Here is a 17,294-nt window from a genome sequence, read left to right as displayed (position 1 = left end):
GCCAACAAGTGGTGCTAATTTTCTGATTTGGGCAACTTTGGAATCTACATATATAACACCTTTGGTCGGATGGACAGTATTAGGATCAAAATACACTAAAGCTCTAATATCTCTGGAAAATACTAAAGGTATTCTGTATTGCCTAGACAATGGGAGAGTGTCTTAATTTCTATAGCAAGAGTGTCAATGGATCTTAAACTATGAGCTATATAACAAAAAATAATATTTAGAATTTATAGGACTCCATTACGTCTATACAGAAAAGGATTGTCAAAAACAGCATTTTGTTGGAGATATAATAAGGACAATGCCTCTTTAAAACATATGTTCTTACAATGTCCTATACTTATTAAGTTTTGGGATAAAGTACTGGACTATATAAATATGATTGTGCAACAAAAGTTAAATTTTCAGAAGATAATATTCTTTTGAACTATATACCTAGAATATAGAATATAGGTATATAGTTGAATTTGACAACCGGACAATGTAAATGGATTCTCTGTGCCCTTACTATGGCCAAAATACTGATATTGCAACACTGGAAAGATAAATGTATGGCCCCATTTAGTCAATGGATTGAAGACCTGATTGCACTTGCCATCTATGAGCGGATTGCCTATAGACGTAGACTTTGTATGGACAAGTACAGTGGTACCTCGGGTTACGAACGCCTCTGTAAACGAACTTTTCAGGTTACGACCAGCTCTGTCCGCAAAAATTTACCTCGGTTTGCAAACTCCGCCTCGGGGTATGAACAGGATACGCGGCCATTTTCCCTCCCGTGACATGGTCCGCGGCCATTTTTCCGCCCCTGACACGTGGTCGGCGGCCATTTTTCCGCCCCTGACACGTGATCGGCGGCCATTTTTCCGCCCCTGACACGTAGTCGACGGCCATTTTCCGCCCGACACATGGTCAGCGGCCGTTTTTCCGCCCCTGACATGTGGTCTGTGGCCATTTTCCGCCCCTGACACGTGGTCAGCGGCCATTTTCCCGCCCCTGACACGTGGTCCGCGGCCATTTTCCACCCCGACATGTGGTCGTAGGGAGGGGGACTCTCCCTCCAAGCAATAGCCGCCTCCCTGTCCTGCACGCCAGAACGGATTAACAGTAATTACATTGAACCTTATGGGGAAATTTCCTTCAGGTTGCGACCAATTCGGGGTGCGACCAGAGTCACAGAACGAATTAAGTTCATAAACCGAGGTTCCACTGTATAATGAAATAAGGGACTAATTTATACAAAATACACTGGGTTAAACAAAACAAAACAGGATAGTCATATAATTCTATTAGAAATATATATGTACTTGAATAATATTTGTATTAGATAAGCATATAAAGAATTGGAACTGTGTACTATTATGATGTACTTTTTGCTGTTGCTATATTCACTTTTATGTTAAAGCACTTTTATGTTTTTCTTTCCTTTTTTAATTAATAAAAAATTAATAAAAAAAACCCCAGTTCAAATAAAATTCAAAATATTTTGCATGGTTCTACCATAGAAAACAAGGGCAACTCAAAACAAACTTCCTCACTGTTTGTCCTTGGACTGCAAAGTCAAGTGTTTCTATCTCTAATTCTGCAGAAACCTTACCAAAGATATATTTTTAAACAAAATGTAAACATTTTTAGAATTCCCAGACCAACAGTGTTAGAAACAGCTGAGCAGTTTTTGCAGCCAGCACCTGTATAAACAGCTGCAGAACTGGGTCCAGCAAAGAAGCTGTAACCATTTCAATGATGACCTTCAGTAATATGGTAACAGCAGAACTACATTTCTCTGGTTGTTTGCTTGAAGCTTTTTCCTCATGCATATTCTTACACAGTGCCTACTTTCTGCACTTAGCCCTGCCTACAAAGGTGAACTAAAAAAACACCATACTGCTTATTTTTGCATTTGGCTACCTGCCCAAAAAAGAAAGCACAACACAGAGAAGACTAAAGGATCATTATATTACAACCCATAAACCCGTTATCAGGAAAGTTATTGTGGTATACATGTGGTTATAATTTCAAACTAGGATTGGGAACACCCAAGTTCCCTTGAGCCCCAGAAACTCACTAGATCTCCCAGCCCATCCTATCTCATAGAGCTGCTATTGTGGGGATAAAATGAAGGACGATCCTCACATAAGCCGCCTTGAACTTTTGAGGGGAAGGCAGGATATAAATCTATCAAACAAAAGTACCAGATAGATAGAAGTCTTTTTCTTAGAATAAAACTGCTTAACTGAATCTCCTTTGCCTCCACACTCCCTTCAACTAGTTCTGGGGCATGGCAGCATTGACATAACCTGTTTAAATCAAATCTTTGTGTCTCAGTGGCTTGGAAAAGTTAAGGTTTGGATAAAATTAAGAATACAGAACACACACAACACAGCACACCCCAAGCTGGTGTTCTGAGCTCAAAGTATTTTGCAAACTGCAACAGGTTACAATAATACATATGTAAATGATATGGCTTTAAATCTGAGTCTAGATAACAATACTTGGATTTCTAATCTGGGTTTTAGTTGAAAGACTAAGTACTAAGGAGTTTGAGGACATATTTTAGTTCATCTATTTAGTATTTGTTACTTTTTTTTCTCTGGAGTGGTAGACATAATTTTGAGACAAAGAGTGAAGTGCCCACTTGAACATGTAACTCACTAGATGACTTTAAATCATTCACTATATCCCAATCAAACCTTTCTTAACCGTGTTGTTATGAGATAAAGTGAAAGATCTCCATGTATGCTCCCTTAAGATTCCCAGTGGGAAAACAGGATATAAACATAATCCAAAATAAATAATTTATCATTTGAAACTAAAATAGCAGCAGAGGAATTTCCTTTAGCATTTTTTTCCCGAGAGCATGGAAATCATAGTTCATTTGAAGTACATTCTTCATTCCATCCAATGCTTCAAGCTGTAACAAAACTATAAATCTTTCTTACTGCTATATTGATGGGGTACTGCAAATTCCTGCAGCCATTCTGTTAATGACAACTTCAAAGCCATCTGTGGGCTATAAAGAACATCTGTTTCAATATCTTCATCACTTCCTTCATTTTCCAGTTTAATCTGGATTGATACTGTACTGTCTTCAGTGTCAGCTGCAGAAAAGAACAGGAAACAGCATATTAAATAGTGAAAGCAAGAATCAAAATTGCCATGTTTGGGTTTAAATAGAACTGCTTTAATCATTGTTAATACCACCCACTATTTTAAGAAGATTAATATAATTCTGCATTGAAGTAACATAACTAGAAATTATTCTGAAGTCTGACCTTGCCATTAAAATGATCAAAACTGGTCATGCAAGATGTCCTACAAGCAGCTAGGAGATGAGGTTTGCTTCAAATTAATAATTCCAGAACACACACAATTAATTTGGTGTTTTGCACAAAAATCAATTCTTGATCACTTTGGTTAGAAATCCCAGCTGGACATTAGAAGCCTAAGAATTTTCTAAACTGCACCTTTGTCAAATGATTGATCTAATAAGAAACCAGTATCTAAACTGTAATCATGATCACCAACAGCATTTAATCTATTCTTTTCTTTTGCTTTTTTTCCTTTCATTATTCTTTTCTGTCAACATTTGAAAGCTCCATTAATATTGGCTGTGGGGAACCACTATACTTCAGATGTTATGTACAATTTCAAGCCAGTATGGCCAGGTGATGCTACGTATTTTAATTCAGCATTACCTGGATGGTCAGATTCCCCTTTCTGATCTTTGTATTTCACTCTTTACCATAACCTTCAGTATTTCAAAGTTAGCAATCCTTTTAATTATTAACTGTATTGCAAAATTCTCCCTGATGACTATTGACAATATGCTATCATGTTAGATAATGCATCATATTTCCTAAGGAAAGCAATTTGATTTGGATGTAAATCTTCCTATAAACATTATTCCATAAGACAGTGTGCATTATCCAATCAACTCACTCATCACAACATCTTTCCTCACTCCATTCATGTTGGATTTGTACCAAGTTGCAAGAGTGTGAATTGCAACAAAATTAGCTTCAAATTCACAATTCGGATTGGTCAGGACCCCTTTTAAGCGTGGGATGAGTTCCGTTGATCGGCCTTTATACGGCCCAAGGAACAGTCTTTTCTGATCATAGTCATTAGCGTGAATGTTGTCCCAGATAACAGGAGCTCTGCGAATTATTTTTGAAACCTCTTCAATAGACTCCACTGAAATTTCTTTAGATACCACTTTGGGACCTATAATGGAAATAGATGGATTCAGAAATGTGCATACAGATTATTCAAAAGTAAGAATAATCTAAAAGAATTAAGAATTGCACTAAAACTTTCATTTAAAAAGGCTGAATTAAGATGGTGATCCTTGCTCAAATTAGACTGGAATTCTGATGCTCACCTGTCCATAGTACATCAATTGCAGGTAGCAGTTTTTCTCCTACAGTTCGTAAATAAGGAGACTGAGAAACATTTGGATAACAGAAAGTGCCACAATATTCTGGAAGAGAGAAAAAATAATTTTAGGTTGAAAGCCCAAAACAGACAGACAGCCCTTTCAGGCACTGATAGATATCCTTGCCGATAGAATTACTGTAGGTCTTGGAAACCAGCTATATAAACTATGTATCTATATCTTAATATCTCCTCATAATTATTGAAGCAGCATTTATAATATACAGACGAAAAATATGCATCAAAATAAAACTGCCTTATGGATTGAGGACCTACTACACCAGTGTTTCTCAACCTTGGCCGCTTGAAGATGTGTGGACTTCAACTCCCAGAATTCCCCAGCCAGCCTGCCTGGGGAATTCTGGGAGTTGAAGTCCACACATCTTCAAGCGGCCAAGGTTAAGAAACACTGTACTACAGGAATAGGCTAGACTTTCTAGCTATTATGTTAGCATGCTAAGAGAGTCCACAAGGATTATATTCTCAGAATTCTTGGAGAATTCTTACACAATACAGCATAGTTAAAGATGTTTTATCATCAGCTGTGCTCTCTTTAGCTTTTTATAGGCTGAAAAGGATTTTCAATATATCTATATATATCTCCAGTCACTTTTACCTTCTCTAGCTTTTTCCAAATCCAATAAAACTATCCAGTACAACTTCCTTCCGTCCTTCCCTCCATCCCTCCCTTACATATATAGACCATCTTATGAAATACAGCTCAACACAACTCTGGGTGGCTCAAAACAATAAAAAAACCCAACACAGTAAAAATGTAAAACCTCACACCTAACCAACAATCTCCAATCCATCAAACAACACAATCCTCAGGCTCCAACCTCACCTTATCCAATGCCCCGGGGGTGGGGGGGGGAGCCAACCTTTTACAGCTTGCCAGAATGCTAAAAGGTTGGGGGCCTGCTGGATCTCAGGGGGAAGGGAGTTCACAGGACAGGGGCTGCTATGGAAAAGTCATGCTTCCTAGGTCCCACTGGATTTAAGGGAAGGGAGCTAGAACATGCCCATCCTATCTAACCTGATGGGGCAGGCAGGTACCCTCATGGAAAGGCAGTCCCACAAATAACATGGCCCTGTGCAATGTAGAGCTTTAAAGGTAATAACCAGCACTTTGAATTTGAGAACTGACTGTCTGAACATTAGAACAAATCTCTAACTGACTGAGTCAAACACCCTCTTTTCTCTACAAGGCTATTCCAATAGCCCCAAAATTGCTCTAGGTGCCAATCCGCCTAATGATTCCTGGAGTAAATTTGATATCATTTCTGTTGGTTTGACCACTTTGCCTAGGTCACCATTGAAATATCTGTACTGCTGATCCTATTTACCCCAGCAAATGCATCTCTGACTACCTCTGAAAGGAAAAGGATTGGTAGCCCACTCTCTGGGTCAAAAAGAAGCTGCTGGCTTCCTTCCTTCTTACTTACTGAAGGCCGGTATTTAGCAGGATCTTGATCAATAATACAATCATTTATTATCCTCTAAGAAGGGACTATAGTATATACTGAATAGGTTACTGCAATTAATGATGTTCAGGCTTCAACATACTACTGCATCTATGGCTCATATCAGCCTACAGATTTGTGGAACTTCCAGAGGGTGGCTAAGGTTAAAGGTAAGTCTATGACCTACTGGATGGCTCCTGTCAATCATGCTACTATTGAAAAGGCTCTCCTTGTGGCTGTTCTACCACCTAAAGTGATTTTGTACAGGATCTCTGACAGAAAATGTACACCAACTCAATACAGCAAAAAGGGTAAAGAAAAGGAGCCAGCCAGGTTGGGAGTGGAGAGAGCAAAAAGCAATATCACCATCTACTTTAGAGACTGATAAAGCTGCTCCCCTCTACCCTCTGCTCCTTGTTGTTATTTCCTAATTAGATCTCAATCTTTGTCAAATGAGGGTGAAGTCTACTACCTTTTGACTGAAATGAAGCTGAGAGGAAAGAAAAGCCTCTCCTCATTATCAGAACACAAAGCTGAGTCAAGACAGGCTACCTTCCAAGATGCAGGAGTCTTAATGCATTTGTTGTCTGCTCCATCTTCAGTGGATAACCAGCCTTCCATTAAAATTATAATAAAAGCCCTCCCATAGGAACCACTCCAATGGCATTGGAGATTAACTGCTCTTTGTAAACATTCTGTTTTCAATGTCTTCCAAAAGGTCAATTAGTGAATATAGTTAGTGGAGTGAGTAGGGAAAAGATCTTTGCCCCCAGTTTGGGGATTCAATGTTAGGGGGTCAATCTCATAACATATTGTATGTTTCTAATATTAATCAAAGACAAAGAGACAAAAACTGTGATTTTATAAAGCACTGATTTATCAAGAGCATAAATAACTCCAGAAAGAGATTAAAGGGGTAAATAAAACAGGGTAACTGGCCATACCATTTTTATTAATTTATATATTGTATTTAATTGCAATCACAAGACTCTCAGAGATTCACAACTATAACAAGCGACAAAGCATTTAATTAAAATGTCTGTGGTAGGAACTAGAAAAATTAAGTTCTAAAACCATAAAATCATAAAAAATCAACTGGATGTTCACCAGAGGCTCTCCAGAATAACTTAGTTTTCAAAAGCTTCTGGAAGGCCAGGATAGTGGAGGCCAACCTAGTTTCTGAGAGGAGTTTGTTCCATAAAATAGCTGCTGTTACTGTGAAGCAGCACCTACAAGCCTCCATATACACCTTGTATCTTTTGGAAATGATGGATCTTCAGTAGTTCCTTTCAGGACATATGGGTCAGGTAAGTCAATTCCGATTGGAAGAGGCAGTCCTGTAAGTACTTCAGTGCCAAGTCACACAGGGCTTTATAGGTAATAACCAGCACTCTGAATTGTACCCAAAAATTAATAGGAAGACAGGGCAGGGCCAGCATAGGTATAAGACCTTCATGGTGACAAGTGCCAACTAATGCCTGGGCTGCTGTGTTATGCACTAATTGAACCTTCAGAAGCAGCCTCAAATAGAGAACACTGCAGTAATTCAAGTGAGTGGTGACAATGGCATGAATTATTGTTACAAGCTCCTCTTGCTGCAGGTAGGGTCATAACTGGTATACCAGTTGGAGCTAGGCAAAGTCCCATGTCAGGCCTTCAACTGTCCATCCAGAAGCAACTGAGTCCAGGAGGACCCCCCTCCCCAACAAGTCACAACCTCCTCCTTCAGGAACAGCACTACCCCATCAAGAGACAATCATGGTTGACAGTATCAAAGGCTGCTGCAAGGTCTAAAAGGATGAGAAGTGTGATGGACTGGAATGGTGGGAGGGGAGTAAAGAATGTGCTCTCATCTCCAGAGGAGCGAGGAAGAGATAAGCAGAGGAAATTGGCACTTCCCTAAGAAATCCCATCGGTGTGAACTGACTGAGCCTGGGAACTGGGCTTCAGTCTGGGAAGATTCTTGTAAATGGGTTGTAGCTAATAAACCTTGCTGGATAATTTCTGTATAGTCTCCTGGATTTCCTTGGGGTAGGCCTGACAAGAAGGGCTATACTATCTCCATCTAAGGACCAACAAATCATTCACAAAAACAACCAAGGGTGCCAAGCCTGCACCCTGACTGAAAAGGATCCAGATATTCTATTTTCCCTAGAGTGCTCCATAGCTGTCTAGTGACCACAGTCTCAATAACGTGTCCCCCAAAAGCAAGATTAGAGATAGGGCAGGAATGGCTGGGTCTGGGGAGGGCCAATTAATGAAGTACCTCTCAAGGCTGCAGATAAAATCCTTCTTGAAATGAGGCACTAATAATCTCCTAGCAGCCAGCCCATCATGGATCTCAACCCCTGAGGGAACCAGGAAGGGCATGGATCCAAGCCACAAGTGGCTAAGTATGCATCAGAGAGTACCCTATTCATTTTCTTGGAGTCCACAGGTCATAATGAATTCCAAGTAACATGTCAAGGTGCTGCCCTTGTCACATCAGAATCTGTCCATGAAGAAACAAGAGGTTGGCCAATCTGAATAACTATCAACCAGGAAACATGTAAACTGGTCAGAATTCAGGCAAGAGCTCTGCTTGATGCCCACTCCTCAAAAGGGAGTTGGCTTCCCTAAATAATTCAGAATTTGACTTAGTAGCTTACCTGTTGGGCAGAAGAGGAATGTTTCTGGTTCTCCTAGATACTGATAGATTTCATTGGTGATTGAAACTTGAGCATGGGCAAAGGAGCTGAACACTTCTTTATCTGCTGCACACATGTTGTGATCAATGTCATCAAACAACAATGCAAAAAATTTGCAACCAAACTGAGAAACCTAAAAGAAAGACAAAAGGCTGAGCTCTGGAATTAAGAATCAGCAAATCTATCCCATAGGTAATTTATTTTATTTTTAACTCTATCCTTTAGGTAAAAAGACTCACCCCTTCCCCCAAATACTCTTTTTTTCCCATTACAATTGTACACAGGTTTACACAGGAGGAATAAGGGATGAGGAGCAAAGGAGAAAAATGAGAATATATACATCTCACCTCATTTCATACAAGGCACCTAATACTATGTCACATTATTTCTGCTTAAGCAACTTCTATGTTTGATAAAGTACAGTTCTTACTAATCAACAAAAAAGTTTGAACAAATGTTTCTACTTCTTCCATAAAATCAAAGATGGAAACATTTTTAGTAATAACAATACTGGACTTGTGTACATTCAATAACAATAGTTCATTAATTTTGTCAGCTATTTCTCAATTATAGCATGAAGCTGAAAACTAATTTGAGTAAGTTACAAAATTCTCCAGACCCAAGCCACAAAATGATGTTGATGCTGCATTTTTACAAAAGCAACTGGACTGTGAGGCTGACAGCTTCCTTCAGTAGCTCATGGATATTTTTTTATTTTTCAAAGAGAACTCTTTTGACATATATTTATAGAGAAATACAGGAATCACATAACACATATTTTGACAGTGTATGACACTGTTATATCACTGTATGTCTCAAACATTCTTCAACTATTATATCCTGCTTTTTTTCTTCCTGAAGATTAAAGCAATGCACAAACTCCCTCCCTCAATTTTATCCTTACAAAAACCCTGAGGTAAGCACATAGTACAAAAATAGTGCTGAAAAACTTGGGCACATAGTAAAAAATCAGAAAAATCCTTCATAATATCTAATGAGCACATACAATAAATTTCAACTGTCAGCTATAAAAAATAAATACAATTGTTTTAATTCTTTGATTCATGTCAGATTTCCATTGTTGCAACAATGAGCCTAGATTACAACCAATGATCCATATTACAAGTTAGCAACATAGTGCCCAGTATCTCAAACAACGTTGCCCATGAATAATTATAATTATATAATAACTATTATATTTTAATGGTGATCTCATTAACATTTTAAACTACATAATATGGATAAATGGTCAATACCTGATCCAGCTTGCGTTTCAATGTAGATACTTCTTTGGGGTTTGAGAAAGTAATATCAAGTCCAGGGGAAATGGCATAAATAAATTCTATCTCATATTCTTGAGCTGCTGCAATCAGAGTCATGAGTTGTTCTAAAAATAAAAACCAATTATTTTAGCAAGAATTGACCATAAGAAAGTCAATCTATTTCATCAAATTAAATACATTATGAGAATATATACACATATATAAAGCATATAATGGATTTAAATACATTATATTCATCATGTTAAATGTATTATAATGAATTGTAGGTGACTAGTTTTATTTTTTATATATTTTTAAAAGGGATTAAGAAGCATATTAATTGGGGTTTATATCATGTTTGTGTACATTATGCAGAGTCTGGATTGGGGAGGTATATAAATAATGCTTTGCATGGACTTTACTAGTTTGTGAACTAGTTACTACAGATGGCTGAAAGAGTCTATTGGTAGGTACCGAAACACATTTGATATAAGGGAGTGCAATCCTTTTGGTAGATTATGATGTTTGTGTTATATTCAGTTGGGTGAACATGCACTTTCTGATGTAGTAGTGTGGGTATCTGTTGTGTTAAAGGAAGTCTTGCAGTAATTAATTCTGCTTTTTGTAGTTCTGCTATGCTGCAGTATATTATAGCTCATCTTAATATGGTTTTAATGCAACTTTTTAAATGTGCAGTGCAGTTAAGTTGTAACTGTTACAGTTGAGGATCTGACTTGGATGGGTAACTTTCCTGTAGACTTTAGTCTCAAGTATGCTGTTTTCTTTGCTGACGAGGACATCAAGGAAATATAGTTTGTTATTTGCTTCTTTTCGGAAAACAATTCTATCAAATGTGTGGTTCATTAGGTTATACGTGCTTTCTGTCTGTTCTTTTTGGATTATGATGTAGGTTGATTGTATTAACAGAAGGGTTAGGGTTTGCAAAATTTTCAAAATATTTTTGTTTTGTATATTTCAATTTTGTCTCTCTCTCTTTTACAGTTAACATAGATAGTTGCTGTTGTAAAAGCTTAATTTGATACAAGATGTCAGAATCTGTTGATGCTTTTTGTAAACTTTCTTCTTTTCTCTTTATTTCATCTAAAATAGTTTGAATTTTTTCTTGATGCTTCCTTTTAAGCTCACAATTATATTGAATGAAATAATCTTTTATCACTGCTTTGCTGGCATCCCAACAATTTTTAAATCTCTTTGTCTAAATTATTATCAAACTATTCATTTAACTTCTTTTACATTCATTTACTACCAATTCTTTTTGTAATATTGATTCATTAATCTCCACCTAAATGTTGTAGATTTCCTCTTGAGTATCAATTTAACCAGATTATCATCAGAAAATCTTTGCTGACGAGGACATCTAGGAAATATAGTTCGTTATTTGCTTCATTAAAACGATTCTATCAAATGTGTGATTGATTAGGCTATATGCGTCTTCTATCTGTTCTTTTTGGATTATGATGTAGGTTGATTGTGTTAATGGAAGAACTAGTTTCTACCTCTTGCATTACTCTTTCTGCTATACATCTTGAGAGAAGGGGGTCCAATCCAAGTCCCTCTGATCTGTTTTTAAATTTAACCACTGAACTGAATATACGTGGTGAGGTATAAGTCAATGATTTTGGGTATTTTGATTTTTGTGTATTCTGTTAGATTGGGTGGGTGTGGAATAGTACTGTGATCCCTTCATTAGCTAGATTAAGATCAACTGATGTAAAGAGAGCAGCAACACTGAAAGATACCATGATTTTGTCTTTTGCTACTGTCAAGTATTTTTATTTTCCCAAGACATTGTACTAGTGAGCCGATGGAGTGTTTGCAGCTATCTACTACAGATAGGCTTTGCTTACCAACTACCTTGTTCAGCAACCGCTCAAAGTTACAACAGTGCTGAAAAAAATAACTTTATGACCAATGCCTGCATTTATGACCTTTGCGGCATCCCTCAGTCATGTGATCATCCCTACAGTCAGTACATGTTGACCTGTACCTGACTTTTTCCCTTTTTCCCCTCCTTGCAAAGCGAACAGATAGGAGAGGAAGAGATGTTTTTTGTAAGTCGCCCAGAGTCCCCTATTGTGGGGGAGATGGGCGGGGGAGAAATCCAACAAATAAATAAAATAAATAAATTACAGGAGAGTAAGCAGGCACACAATGGGGAATACACATTGAAAGGAATGTAGTGGCACCAGCAGCCCTGAGCATGCTCAGGGCTGGGAGCCACAAGCATACTATGCAAACAGCCCAGTGTATTCCTCATTGTGTGCCTTATTCTCTTGTAATCCCTTCCTCTCCAACCTCTCTGCTCTGGTGGGGGGGGTGGAGGGAAGAAGAAAAAAATGGATCAGGCACAGGAGAGATTGCCTACAGATCATTCCAGGGTGAGCATTCCAAAGGGCGGGGGGCAGACCAATCTAATGGGTCCAGCCTCCCTGCAGTGGATAGTGGTACTAGAGAATCCCATGGAAATCAGGGCATGATCTGACCATGACAAGCTCTTTCACTCCATCCTCTTCCCCCTCCACTAGCTCAGCAGTGAATGGAGCACACCACTGAGAGAGGGAAGGGGAAAGAAAATGAAGCGAAAGAAAGAGAATGGAGCGAAAACTCCCCCAATTTCAGATCATACAGCCACTACTCTGAGAGGAACATCAACTCCAGAGTGTGATCACTGTCCCATGTTGGGCTTTGGTTGACCTGGGATAGGCCCATGACTGTCATGGTGGCCATGAACTCCCAAGCCACCTCAGACCCCACTCCCAGAGAAGGCAGACTGAAGCCTCCCAGAATCATAAGTCTGAGGAACTCCACTACCCCAAGATGGAGTCAAGGAGCTCAGGCAGGGAGGTTGCTATGCAGCATGGAGGCTGGTACAACAGCAACTGTCCCAACTGATCCCTAGAGCCCAATTTAATGAACAGGGTCTCACATCTGGGGACCTGTGGGGCAGCATTCCTGAAAGACGTAAGGGGTTCCTGGATGACAATCGCCACACCCTCATCCCTGCCCCAGAGTTTCAGGTGATGCCACACACCCAATATCCCCACTAAGCACATCAGAAAGGGCTACCCTCCCTTCCAGACCCAGCCAGGTCTTGGTAATACATGCCAAGTCGGCCCTCCCATCAATGATTAAATCATGAATGATGGAAGCCTTATTGCATACACGCCCCAAACAGGGGCAGCACGAAAAATGTGGCCAGCCAAGCATTCCAAAACTCCACAAAACACTGCAACAATGCCGAAAAGCAGCAAGTGCAGCAACCAACAGGCGTGGCTGTCCTCTGCTCTGCTTCACTCCATTCCACTCCAGCTCCACTTGTCCAACCCATGCCACCACTCTCCAGCCCAAGCGGTACCAGACAAGCACCCCCAGCAGCATCCTTAGGACACAAACGACACAAACAGCAAACAGTGACAGCCCGAGAGCTCCCTCTCTCGCCGCCATCCTAACTGCCATCTTATACAAGTGTGTCTGTTTGTATATGATACAAAAACCCAAGTAGGCCTGACTAGTGCCAGAATAATAACTGAACAAAGGGATGGGAGAATGAATAATGAAATACAGGTAGTCCTCGACTTACGACCATTTGTTCAGCAACTGTTCAAAATTACAACAATGCTGAACAAATGTTACTTACGACTGGTCCTCAGAGCTCTGGCCATTGCAGCATCCTCAGGGTCACATGATCACGATTTCTAACATTCCCTGTTGGCTTCCCAGAAGCAAAGTTAATGGGGAAGCCAGCAGGAAGTTGGAAGTTGCGGTCACGGGAGGTCCCCACTTAAAAAGCTGCACAGTCCTCCCTTAATGATGGCAACTGGGACTTCTAGAACTGCCACTGCTAAGTGGTGCAGTCACATGACATTGCACTTTACAACCACGTTGCTTAGCAATGGTAATTCCAGTCCCAATTGCCATCAGAAGCTGAGGACTACCTGTAAATAATGTTCATTTACTGTAACACAACATTGTTCTTTCATTATCACTTCTCACTGAAGAACTTTGAAAACACAAAGAGGTTAATTACCAGCTTCCTCTACAGAGTACATTTCTCGCCAAAACATACGGTGCTTGTAGTCATCTTTTGGAGCGTATAAGTAAGTATTTAGTCCCCATTTCTGAAGTCTACAAAGTAAAAAGCAGATAAAAATGTCATTAGGAGAATATTTGTACAAATCTAGAAAAGGATGACAAAGCCAGATAGGCAACTGTTTTAAGAAAGATAGGAGGCCCAAATAGACAAAACAACAATTCACTGACCTTATTGTTCTGTAATTTTCATTTTCTTTTTACATATGGGCCCTTTCCTCCACTTTTCACATTGTAGAAACATAGGAGCACAATCCTAAGTTTCCTTACTTAGAGGACACAGGGATATGGTACCGCTTCTAGTGGCACAATTACACATCAAACTTGTTTGAAAGCTAATACTCAGTCAATTTGGAATCAACCACATTCGGCAGTACAAAGTTGAGAATGCAACTGCTCATCAACTATGCTAAATTGTACACTATTAATTGTAATAATATTTATATAATACTATTATATAATAGTATAATACTAGTATAATACTACTAGTATAATAGTATAATACTATTATATTATTACTATATAATGTAGATCTACACATGCTGTTTTTTGAAAACTCAACAAATCCACTGCCACTGAGCATCACTGCCACCATCTAGTTTTTCACTGCAACCAATGCGAGAGGCACACTGCTGAACGCCTCCAAATCTTACCAACACTGTCAGCTCCATCGCTGCTGCTACACTGCTAGCTGCCAAACAGCTGATTGGTGCATCAGCTATTCCTCTGTGGCCCGTGATTATTTTTAATGTATCAATGTGGCCCTTTCCCTTCTATGAGTTGTGTCGGCCTGCTATGTATGTTTCTCATGTAATGTACTGATGTAAAATACAATAAAACATATTATACAAAACAATAATAACAAAAACCGAGATAATAAAAGGCCAAAAAAAATTATCAGTTTGCAAAATGAAAAAATAAATTTTTCACAAATCTTTTGAAGGCCAGGATGCTGAATAAATATTGTGGAAGCAAGTTTCATAGTATCACAGCTGCAGCAGGAAAAAATCCTGTTCTTACATCAACTACTGTAAATATAATGTTGAAAAATACTCATTAGAAAAATTAGGAAGAAGGCTCTAGTTAGATCTCCTGATATAATGAAGTCCCAGACTATGAGCTTTAAAAACCAACAACCAGTGAAATGGGATGAAAATTATAGTTTCAAAAGGAACCCCCCCCCCAGTATATTAAACAGACTAATCTGGAAGTTAGAACAATACGATTAATAGCAGTCAAGGATACATAGACAATTTATGAATTGGAGCTGAATAAAAACATTCTGGACAATAGAAGTCACTTTAAATTACTGAGCCATTCCAAGTCTGGCAGTATTGCCATCCTATTTACCTAACATTGCAAAGAGAGAACTTTGTCCCTAACAGACATTTCTACAACCAGTTTAACATACTGATACTTACATTATGATCACCTTATCTTGCTAAAGCTTGTGTTTGGATTTGTCAAAAAGGAGAAACATAGCTTAATCAGATTCTATTTCAGCAGAATATCCCCAAGAAGGATGTTTATGAGCGCAATCAAAACAATTAAAGGCAAAATACATCCTTCTCACCAGTTCAAGCTATATTACTATAGCAGCATGTTTGGCTTATTTGTGGGTGGGGGCAATCAAATGAATAATGTATATCACATCAGTGAGGGATGGGTCAGGCAATTCCTTTATTTATTCCTCAATCAGATATTCCTGTCCCCTCCTTGTAAAATTAATGTTCTTACTACTGATAATGCTAGTGGCTGGGTCAAAACAATGTTGTGGGTGGAACTTCATTCAGAATCATGTTCCTAGTATCAACAGAATTACCCAACTTTCCCCAAACCATTAGGTTCAAGCCAATGTAAATGTGAAATACAATACTGAAGCATAAGGAGCAACATTGCCTTAACTCCATATGCTGCAACCTACTCTTACTAATATTTAAGGGAAGAAAAAAAAAAAAAATACCTGTATGTTTTTTTAACCACAAATAATAGATTTATTAATCTTAAAGAGAGGTCCACTTATAAGCAGTTTGGAAAACTTATTGCAAGTAAATAAAGGCAAGAACTACATGATTTTGTAATAACTTACTATTTATTATTTGGTTCTTTACACTTATGCTTTAATTGAATTTTGGACAATCAAACAATTACATAGCATAAAACTGCAGAACAAACACTATGTCATATACCTTCTAAACAGCTCCTTCCTCTGTTCCATAACCCAGGGTCTTCCATAAAAACCTGTGGGAAATATTGAACGTATAAATTTTAACTATTAAAATTAGTTTGAAATAATCAACTTTCAGAATATAAAAGCTTTGACTAAATGCATGTTTTGTTTCAGAATATTCTGATCAAATAGAATTTAAAACCCTGTCTTGTCTACCAACCCACCTACCTTCTGCACCTATGGGAAATAGTTAAAACAGAAATCCTATGTGAGCAGATGTAACAGCAGATGGAGTGTACTACTTTGAAGAACAAGAGTGGAGTTTACGAGTTCTCCTGGACTAAATGCTACTTAAGGTGGCTCAGATTACAGCAGCAGCCAAGAATTATTGTCACCCTGTTATGACTATATGCTAAAGTCTCATTTGGAGATGTCTGATCTTAGCCTCAGTTACCCATGCATATCTGGTAGGAATGTTTTAATATGCTCTATGACCACAAAGCTTTTGCTAGTTTGGTCAGGACTACACTATTGCTCTTTAACTGTGCCATTTGAATTGTTTGCCAGAAGTGACTGAATTATTATTGAAGTCTTAAGCAGTTTTTAACAAGTTATTTGAAAGACTGCTTCACCCATATTAACCTACCAATGGTTTAAGATTCACAACAGTATTCTTTCTCACATGCCCATATTATGAAGTAATTAGGTTAGATGAGAGAAATACAGTGGGGCAAAAAAGTATTTAGTCAGCCACCAATTGTGCAAGTTCTCCCACTTAAAAAGATGAGAGAGGCCTGTAATTTTCATCATAGGTATACCTCAACTATGAGAGACAAAATGGGGGAAAAAATCCAGAAAATCACATTGTCTGATTTTTAAAGAATTTATTTGCAAATCATGGTGGAAAATAAGTATTTGGTCACCTACAAACAAGCAAGATGTCTGGTTCTCACAGACCTGTAACTATTTATTGAAGAGGCTCCTCTGTCCTCCACTCGTTACCTGTAGTAATGGCACCTGTTTGACCTTGTTATCAGTATAAAAGACACCTGTCCACAACCTCAAACAGTCACACTCCAAACTCCACTATGGCCAAGACCAAAGAGCTGTCGAAGGACACCAGAAACAAAATTGTAGACCTGCACCAGGCTGGGAAGACTGA

General features: G+C 38.6%; 1 protein-coding gene across 1 annotated transcript in view; it reads right to left on the bottom strand.

Moving 5' to 3' along the window:
- Nucleotides 1–17,294, bottom strand: part of OGA (O-GlcNAcase) — a 42,223-nt gene that overhangs the window by 20,036 nt on the left and 4,893 nt on the right. Inside the window, exons 2-8 of the mRNA XM_007425941.3 lie at nucleotides 16,152–16,203; nucleotides 13,901–13,998; nucleotides 9,847–9,977; nucleotides 8,552–8,723; nucleotides 4,388–4,486; nucleotides 3,946–4,230; nucleotides 2,946–3,104 (exon numbers count right to left, since the gene is read on the bottom strand). Coding sequence (XP_007426003.1) covers nucleotides 2,946–3,104; nucleotides 3,946–4,230; nucleotides 4,388–4,486; nucleotides 8,552–8,723; nucleotides 9,847–9,977; nucleotides 13,901–13,998; nucleotides 16,152–16,203 — 996 coding nt within the window. The remainder of the gene's footprint in view (nucleotides 1–2,945; nucleotides 3,105–3,945; nucleotides 4,231–4,387; nucleotides 4,487–8,551; nucleotides 8,724–9,846; nucleotides 9,978–13,900; nucleotides 13,999–16,151; nucleotides 16,204–17,294) is intronic.

This window comes from Python bivittatus, unplaced genomic scaffold (assembly GCF_059951505.1).
Source record: "Python bivittatus isolate LINGU-HERP-01145 unplaced genomic scaffold, Pbiv_v1 ctg000980_np1212, whole genome shotgun sequence".
NCBI classification, from domain to species: Eukaryota; Metazoa; Chordata; class Lepidosauria; order Squamata; family Pythonidae; genus Python; species Python bivittatus.
The sequence above is the reverse complement of the archived record's forward strand: the minus strand, read 5'-3'. Positions and strand labels throughout refer to the sequence as shown.